Source organism: Austrofundulus limnaeus, unplaced genomic scaffold (genome assembly GCF_001266775.1).
Source record: "Austrofundulus limnaeus strain Quisiro unplaced genomic scaffold, Austrofundulus_limnaeus-1.0 Scaffold74, whole genome shotgun sequence".
Lineage (NCBI taxonomy): Eukaryota > Metazoa > Chordata > Actinopteri > Cyprinodontiformes > Rivulidae > Austrofundulus > Austrofundulus limnaeus.
The window spans coordinates 566,794-576,232 of NW_013952476.1; the positions used below are offsets into that span (position 1 = coordinate 566,794).

Here is a 9,439-nt window from a genome sequence, read left to right on the forward strand (position 1 = left end):
TATTACAAATAACTTCATTTCTGGATATTTATGGTTTGATTTCTTTGTATGTATGGATCACTTGGGTTGTTACTGACATCTGGTGAAAATTTCATGTCATTAGCACCTCTAGTAATATATTTACTGAGAAAAATGGTGACGTGTTCAATACTTATTTTACCCGCTGTATATACTGTATAAAATAAATCAGACTTTACATCATAGTCTTTCTAAACACCTTAAAATTGGCCTCTCTTTGAGAACCTCCTACTGTTTCCTCCCACTTCAGCACATCTTCACAGCATTGCTTCAGTGGGTGGGAGCTCGGCTGCAGACTGAGCTCCAGGGAGGAGCTTTGTACAAATAGGTGGAGCTTTGTGTTTAGGCAGCTCCACATGACTACCACAGGAGATTAAAGGATTTCTCAAAAGTGCACGAATGAGTCAAAGCAACACTCTGGGTATGTTTTTGATGAAAAAGTACATTTTGCATAATAACTCCCCACCCACTTTAAAATTGTATACTGCCAACACTGTCCAACTATCCTTACATGTTGAAAAAAAACTGTCAAGTCTGCAGAAGGTACTTTAGGTTTAAAAGGTCAAAATTTGGTTTGAACAAAAATTTAGAACCCAACAACAACAACAACAACAACAACAACAACAACAACAACAACAACAACAACAACAACAACAACAACAAATGAATGAAAGCTGTAAAAACTGGTAGAAATGTCACTTTTTGTGATGTAAAAAATTAGCTCAGGGATAAATCTTTTTTAAAACTTTTCCACCTTTACTGTCTCACTTGTGCCGTACAAAGAATTTTGTTCTAGAGAAAAACATTAAAACCAAAATGGTAGAAGATGGATGCATAAGTATGCACACCCTTAAATCAATATGAAGCTAAAAAACTAAGTTCTGATTTAATTACAATCTTCAGTCTTCATGGCAGGGAGTTTACGAGCAGACCACACCTTGAATTTGAAATATTTATCCACTTTTTTCTTCCAAAAGCTTCTCTTGTGTGGAGCTTTCTTCAGGTCCACCACAAATTTTCCATCATATTTAGGTCTAGATTTTAATCAGGATATTCCAACATTTTTTCTTCTTTCATTGAAGTTATTTTGTTGATCTGGATGTACGCTTGGGATCCACATCATAAAAAAAGATAAACTCATCTGAAGTTTTGACCTGWAAAAGCAGGTATTTAAAATTGTGCAGAATTTGATTCTCATTAAAATCCAGTTCCAGAAAGAGAAAAGCAATCCCACAGCATGATGAAGCCACTACCGTGCTTCACTGTGGGTACGGTGTTCCTGAATCAAACWGATCTGTTGGAATAGTGGCTGAAAAATACTTTGGTTTTAACCTAAACACGTTTTCTTTCCCCACATTAGAGACCTGATGTATCCAGAGCAGCACTCAGAAAGGACTTCCTGTGTCTTTTACTGTGGAATACAACCAAATAAAAATCAGGAACATCCTACCAGAACATCTGAATTTGTTTCAGGTTAATCAAAGTCACTTTCAGTGACAGCAGGTTTGTTCTTAAAAAGAAAAAAAAACCAAGACAGTTCTTAAATCAAAAGACGCTTCAACAAATCATAATTTTAGGGGTGAGCACAATTATGCAAACAGCCTTTTGCTTCAGTTTAAATTTTTTCCCTTTAACATGTGTTTGTTGGGTTAGATAGGATATACAGTTAGCCTCTGTAACAGTAGAAAACGCTGATTRTTTTTACAGGAGGCATGTGTTTTATGTGGATGTGCAGCATTTAAAACAACACATGCTTTCATTTGATAGATGACCCCAAATGGATTATATTATATTTATTGATGATCTCTATAATTACTTCTCTGTTTAAAATTAAGACAAACCAAAAAATAAAAATAAAAAACAACAGCACAGTATTACTGTAACACATCACCTACCTGTGTATGAGTGGCACTGGGGGGCTGGGACACACAGGAGTAAGGGTGGTCTTGAGGTAAGGAGCCATGGCAGCCCTGTACACCTGACCTGGGCCTGCAGTAAGACCCTCCCGCCCACAGTTCCTCACAGGGGGAGACATCCTGGACATACTGAGATGACCAGAACCGAGGAGCCCTGCCAACACAGGACATGGAAAATGAAGTCAAATTAAAACATGTGCAGAACAGAATTAAGCACAGCGTGCATTTCATGTGTTACTGCAGTAAGATGAGCAGATTGTTGGACAGATTTAGGTAGAATCCCACCAGTAGCAGAGCAGACGCTCTGTGATGGAGGGCAGAACTGAGAGCAGTTTCTCTTGCGTCCAGCAGAGGGGGGTGTTCAGTCCCAGAGTGGAGAGCAGCACTTCATTCAKCCTGCTGGGGCTGCTGCTCACCAGGTACCTGTTCATCATCAGGTCCAAATACCTGAAACATTTATTTTAATAACARTCAACCTGCATTGCATTGATAATGAAAGAGGGATTCATTAAAACTCATTAACGTCACAGAAACAGAATATAAACGAATATGTTCCAGTTAGGGATGCACAGATATGAAAATTTCAGCCGATATCGAAATCCAATGGCCGATAACCGATATTTACCAATATTACACAAACACACAAATTATATTATACACATTCACACAAACACACTTGGGTCTTTTTTTGATTCCCTAAATAAACAACCAGACCTCTATGGCTCCCTACTTCAGTTATTCCTGTTACGCAACATCAGTATCACTATTATGATCAAAGAGATGCCGCTCAACCAGCCATCTCCCCTCCCAAAACAGAAACATAAAGATAAAAAGTGGGAAATCAATATCGGATGTTAATATCGGCTCGGTTTTATATATCGGACCGATACCGATATTCAAAAAAATTGCCAATATCGGCCGATATCGATATCAGTACCGATATATCATGCATCCCTAGTCCCAGTGGAATCATSTTTACCTGTTTGTTCTTTCACTGTGCTGAGCAGCTTGTAGTCTCTTTATATCCATCCACAGATTGAGCAGATTCTCTCCTGCTGTTCCTCGCAGAAACTGCTTGAACTCATCCAAGCCTGGCTTATTGCAAACYCTGGAACAGGAGCCATGCCAACCCACACCCAGTCCATGTTTCTGGTTTGTGATTTTACTCCCCATCGTCCGAGTCTTCTCATCCAGTTTCATGTTTTCTGTTTGTTCAGTGTCCCTCAGGTCAKCCTGATACGTTCTGCTGCTGCAGTTTGTTTGGTGTTGAAACTCTGTGACACAGTGTGACGTGTCAGCCCGCTTCACCACATTCAGTGCCTCTCCAATCACTTCATTAACCACKTTAAAAGCCAGGAGCTCAAGGTGGTTTTCATGAGAATCAGGTGTTTCACAAACTCTCTCTCTGAGATGGTTGTTTGCTCTCATGTCCACTGACACAGTCAGCTGTCTTTGGGAGTTGTGGCKTTTCTGAGTTTTCTTGTTTTGACCAAGAGAGAGAACACCTGATGAGGAAAAACAGGAAAATATTCTGACTCTGAACGGCTGCAGATCATTTTCTCATTTTTGCCTAGACCCAAGGCCTGGAGAAGAGACAYGTTCATAGAAAGAGTAAAAAGAAAACATGGTTTTAACATTTTAAAGAATAGCTATACTTTAAAAAGAAACTTAATTTATATTTTCTTTGTCTTGTTATATGCTCATTTTACAAATTTTGGGCTTTTTCATTCACACTATATTTGTGTGAATGCTTATTTTTCWGTTTTCAGCAAAGAAACTCATTTCACAATTTTTGTGCTATTTCAACAATAAATCWGAATGTTCAGATCATTTATGCCATGGGTGTTATGACTTGGTATTTCAACATATTGTACTTTTTCAACTATTTAGTTTTTTGTTACACTATTTTTCATTGAAAAAAACGGACTTGTGTTCAACATCTTTAAAACCCTTCAAAATGTTTATAAATCTTTTATTCTGCTGCTTCTTCGAGCTCATTTCAGCCTTCTTCAGCTTCATTCTATTTGCTAACGTTTGCTTTATTCTGCAATTTCAGCAGTATTTCTGTCATTCTCCTAATTTAAACTTTTTAGTGCTTTTTTTGCTAATTTAACCTATTTTCTGGCTTTCAAGCTACTTTTAACTGATTTCAGCTAATTTTAGTTTTTTCTAACTTCACCTTTTTGTAATTTCAGCTTCATACAGCTTAATTCAGCAGTCATATGCTCTTACTGCTTATTTGTGCTAATTCAGCTACATTTTTCCACAAATTAAAGTTTTTACACTTGTTTTATTTTTCTGCTGATGTGAGATATTTTTTTACCGTTTTTTTTTTTTTACCATTTGTCTGCTAAATCCAACTCATTTCTGCTCTGTTCAGCTTTAGGAACGTTTGTGATTTTTTTTTCCCTGCTTTCAGCAACGTCAGCTGTTCAAGTTGAATTCACATTAATAGTTTTATTAAACTTTTTCAGCTTTTTCAATAAGCATTTTGCTTTTTCGTAGGAAATGCATATTCTCTAGTTATGCATGTTATGAACTGAAAACCGACACCCACCTTGTTTTGCAGAAATGCTCTCTTGAGAATGTGGCTGAGTCAGGGCATTGATGTCRTCTTTGAAGAAATGGGGGCAATTATTGAATTTCGAGGCTGGAAAGGTGATTTGACTCAAGCTGCTTCTTCTTCTCTGGCTACAAAAGTTTGGGACCCACTGTAACAAGAGCTTGGCTAGTCTGGAAAACAAAATATAAATCAAACACTTTTTCCTTTATACATTAACAGAATATAATAGTCCACAACAAACGATTTATAAACTGCTTTTCCTTCAGGTGAAACGTTAAGTGCGTCTTGTACTTCTGTTGTTAAYCGAGGAGAGTTAATTTAACCCAGGTGCAGTTCCTCTCCGACAGCAGAGACACAAAGAGCCGCCTGTGTCTCCACTCTGTCTCCTCTGTGCACAAAGCCTTTATCTCCCCCACATGACCAGTATTATAGGATTTACTGAATTGTACTTTCTAACAGCCTTGGCCAGCTGATCCTCAGTGGAGCTGTGTACTGCAGACACACCCACAAAGTTCTGACCAATCAGAYGACACTTGGCTCATAAGTTCTGACCAGGATTGTGTACAGAACAGATTCTAGAGGAGGGGACAATTCGAATCAGTTTTTAAAGGTATGCCATTAAACTACAGTATCTCTTGAAGCACTGGATGGAGTTTATAACTCACTGAAATGATTGAATTTACTGTTATAACTGATTAACTTCTGTAGTCAATTTAAGATTAGTCGACACACACAAAAACYAGTCAGTTTTACAAATATTGGGTTAAACTTTGGTGAGGTAGAGCAGAGTCATTATAACCCATACTCAGTGCTAACGCATCTTGAGATCCTAATTTCATGAGAGATTGGGCCTAACATTTGCATWTRATGATCTTAGTCTGAAACTCTGGAACATACTTTGTGTCAGTGGGTGATATGCATAACTTTATGGAACGCTAGGTCTTTATTTCTGGTGAATTAAATAAAGATAATTAAACTGCAGTTATGAAACTAAAGATGTATTAAGATAATCCTGGTCTCATGAGGTGGATGAAGAATTTTAACAACGGTTGTTACAGAATAAAACCTGACTCCTGAAGCTCGTTGGTACAATAAACTTGTTTTACGCAGCACTCTTAGAACAGTTATATTAAAGTACCTGAACTGATGACAGAAATCACTCTGGAGGAAAAAAGCCAGTCTTTGTTTGAGCCACTGAATTCCCTGCTCTCGATCTAAGCCCTGTACGAAGCAGAAAGATTTGWCAAATTATGCCTGCCTGAGGAAGYTMCGATCATTTTCCAAACAAGTGACTCTTACAAGCACAGTGTAGCKGTGATGTGCTGGGGGAGTCTTCATCAGCACCGGCAGGTCACTGARGATTTGGGATTTACTGGAGAGAACATGAGCTGCTCCATTCACCACCTCAAACAKCCCAGTCTCCTGGTTGTACAGCAGATTCACTGAGAAAGACTGAGAAAACTCAAGTTGTTAAACCTGCTAAAGGGGCGTTTGTGTTTGTGCCTAAATTAGGTCTACATTACCGGCAGGCTTAGGAAATCATTGAAGTAGTGAGCCAAAACATTATCAGAGGCTAAAGAACTCTCCTGTGTGGAAGAAAAATAAATTAAAAACACAATGAAGCCCAAACTAAATCCAAACTACAGTGCAAAATTGTCACATTTCAAAGGTTGTACTCACAAAGTTCTCAGAAGTAAGATGAGGCATTTCTTAACACAGACAGAATGAACAGGTTGCTTAAATAAAAACCATATAAACTATCCAGAGAATGTGAGTGTTTCACCTGCTGAAATGAGTCCACTCATTGTAGATTTTAAACATGTACAAGGTGAAAACAGGAATTGCCATTGGTTTCAAATTACAAACAGTCCAGGTTTCTATGGAGATGAATTCTTTCTAAACACAAAAKGACTGTAAAAGTTTAACCAGAGATGAAAAACTCCTACAACAGTCACATTTCTGCTTTGGTACCTCAAAGTTAATTTATTCCAAAAATATTCACGCAATTTATATTACACTGTAATGTTCAACATCACCAACACGAAATGTAAAAAGGCAAAAGTCTCTGTTGTAGTTGACTAATACGAACACTAGATGGCACCAAACTACAGTTAACTGGGAAGAACAACAACAAATGAGACGTTACAAAAAGGTTAAAAAATATATATATATAATAAAAACTAAAAATATATTTATTTTAAAAGTGTAATAGTAAATGCTGAAAATCTCACAAATTCCATTCAACCTTGAAAAAAAAAAAACATTTTGTACACTGAGTATCCATCTGCAGCTAAATCCCATCAGCTGCTGAGACATCCATCACATTCATAATTAAAAACATCAGAATTATGTGCTGCAAAAAAGAGGAATACAAATACAGACAGACACTGAAAGGCACAGATCATGTTAAGAGTAGGAGCTGAACGTTTWCTGGCTAAATGAGAAGCATCTAGCACTGAAGAAGGAAAAAATGGCTAAAGTGACTTTGTTGAGACTGAAGAGGTWTAAATATTCTGTTCACAGTCTTTTAACGTTCCGCTTGCTTTGAGCGCTTCCTGGGAGCAGGTTGTCCTTCCTGCGTCGGCCTCCAGACYGACTGCCACACTCCCTGGAGCCATGGAAGGTGCACAAGCATGATATACAAAACTGAAAGCCGCAGTCGGCTCGGCTGCACACTCCCTCTCCTTTCACTGAGTGACACCTGGCAGGATCCTGACACCTGGGGCAAGGCTTCAGACTCTCATCGGTGAACAGGGTTTTAGCAACCTGAGACAAAGTTACTTGAAATTAATGAAAAGGTTTAATAAACGATAACTGTTAGTGTAACAAGAACTCACCTCCAGAAACCGTTCYCGTTTGCTGCTGCTGCTGTGCTGTAATGGAGTTAAAGTGCTGTTTGCTGACTGGGGGGTGCAGAAGCTGGAGGTTCTGGACTGGGCTTGAACGGCCTTTAGGGCCGACCTGTTCAGCAGAGTAACTCTGGTCTCTGCGTCAGGGGCCTGGACAGGACCACCATGCTATGACAACAAGCAGAACATCAGTTTCCACTTTAAACTCCTTATCACACTGTTCCAGACTGCTGCTCTATTCAGTTTACAGCTTTCATGGAGACAGTACACATCAGCATCACTGCACAGCAGTATAAATGAGCAGGAATCAGCAGCTTTACCACACGTCTTATTGTCCCTGAGAAAGACACTGAATCCTTCTTATTAGTTATCTGAGTACATACAGCAGACAGATAATGTATGTAAGTGCTGTGGAGAAGAAATGCACTGTACAGTGCTTTGTAGGCAACAACGTACTGGTTAATGAAGAACTTTTATCATCACTGATTTTATAAGTAAATATATCATGCTGCACAATTTCTGAATGTTTAAAAAAATAATTTAATTTATTAACTGAGGATCATAAGTGTCTATAAAAAAAATTCACCACCTTAGATGTTTTGTGTTTTTATTGTCATAAATCAATCATGGTTGATATAAATTGGCTTTCAATAGGAAGAGAAATCAAAATCAACAAGACAGAACTTGACGCCAACCATCACCGGTGTCCCCCATCACATGTGCAGAGTAAAAATGGCAAAACATAGCAAATGGTTGATCTCCCCATGATATCACGAGATCGTCTGCAATCTACATATGTGCAGTATGTGTTGGCGTTTAGATCCACTTACAAACAAATTACAAAAATATTTCTCAATAACTGCATACGTTACTGAGCTAATGCCATTTGTCTGTGATGTAAGGTTCAGCTACGGTGGCAGCCATCTTGGATCACATGACCATGCAGATGTCACTAGGGCTTGGACATTCATAGTGACAAGCTGTTAGCAGTTTTGTTGGAATCATCACAGGCCTTCATTATATTAATCATCTCATAAGGTGAACAGACGAAYCAACGGAGAGCATTTCTATGTCCCCCACCTCGATGACAATAAACTACCTTCAACATGGAGATGAAATCTAATTTCTACAAAGCAACTCTACCTGAATAAAATAATCTGTCATAAAAATGTGGAGGAGTTTAAGTTTCTGGGTGTCTTGTTCATGAATGATGGCAGGATGGAGCAGGAGATRRATCGACAGATCAGGGCCTTGTCCTCAGTAATGAGGACGTTGCTTCGGTCGGTGGTGGTGAAGAAAGAGCTGAGCTGAAAGGCAAAACTCTCGATTTACTGGTCTATCTACATTCCAACCATCACCTATGGTCATGAGGTGTGGATCATGAACAAGTACCTCAATACAAGCTGCCGAAATGATCTTCCTTCGTAGGCCGGGCTCAGCCTTAGAGATAGGGGGAGGAGCTTCATCAATCAGGGGGATGAGGACGCCTCCTGGACGCCTCCCTTTAGAGGTGCTCCTGGCATGTCCCACCTGCAGGAGGCCCCAGGGAAGACCCAGGACTCACTGGAGGGATTATGTACCCTCTCTGGAGTGGGAACACCTCAGGGTCCTCCAGGACGACCTGGAAAGTGATGCTGAGAAGAGGGAGGTCTGGGTTTCCCTCAGACCTGTTGCCTCCGCGACCTGACTACGGATAAGCGGTAGATGTAGAAAAACAAAAAAAGTTATAGAAAAAAAGTATTTACACCCTTGTTTTTACCTTTCAAATACCTCGAATGTGTGATCCATGCTTTTATTACATCTCAGCTGGACTACTGCAACTYTCTGTATRTTGGCGTTAGCCAGGCTGGCCTCTGATGCCTGCAGCTGGTTCAGAACGCTGCAGCGCGCCTTTTAACACAGAAGAAGAAGCGTGATCATATCTCCCCGGTGCTGGCTTCCCTTCATTGACTCCCTGTTCATTTCAGAATTGACCGTCCTGATGCATCTCAGTAATCCAGGTAAAAAATCAAAAGTTAACAATCCCCGTTAACAATAGGGTTAATTAGGTGTGAACGATAGCCATGTGATGTGAGTATCAGTCACATGGAGAC

The 9,439-nt window shown here is 39.4% G+C and overlaps 2 protein-coding genes across 3 annotated transcripts in view; both read right to left on the minus strand.

Moving 5' to 3' along the window:
* Positions 1–6,372, minus strand: part of rgs22 (regulator of G protein signaling 22) — a 21,692-nt gene extending 15,320 nt beyond the window's left edge. The window contains exons 1-8 of the mRNA XM_014010835.1: positions 6,178–6,372; positions 6,021–6,083; positions 5,797–5,949; positions 5,636–5,718; positions 4,492–4,667; positions 2,914–3,439; positions 2,220–2,381; positions 1,914–2,088 (exon numbers count right to left, since the gene is read on the minus strand). Of these exons, the coding sequence (XP_013866289.1) occupies positions 1,914–2,088; positions 2,220–2,381; positions 2,914–3,439; positions 4,492–4,667; positions 5,636–5,718; positions 5,797–5,949; positions 6,021–6,083; positions 6,178–6,204 (1,365 nt within the window). The 5' untranslated portion in view covers positions 6,205–6,372. The remainder of the gene's footprint in view (positions 1–1,913; positions 2,089–2,219; positions 2,382–2,913; positions 3,440–4,491; positions 4,668–5,635; positions 5,719–5,796; positions 5,950–6,020; positions 6,084–6,177) is intronic.
* An 81-nt stretch (positions 6,373–6,453) lies between these two features.
* fbxo43 (F-box protein 43) overlaps positions 6,454–9,439 on the minus strand; it is a 12,702-nt gene continuing 9,716 nt past the window's right edge. Inside the window, exons 5-6 of one of the 2 annotated variants that reach the window (XM_014010836.1) lie at positions 7,335–7,514; positions 6,454–7,263 (exon numbers count right to left, since the gene is read on the minus strand). In XM_014010836.1, the coding sequence (XP_013866290.1) occupies positions 7,015–7,263; positions 7,335–7,514 (429 nt within the window). In that variant the 3' untranslated portion in view covers positions 6,454–7,014. Of the gene's footprint in view, positions 7,264–7,334; positions 7,515–8,750; positions 9,034–9,105; positions 9,237–9,439 lie in introns of those variants that run through there. The other variant, XM_014010837.1, reaches the window with a different exon arrangement.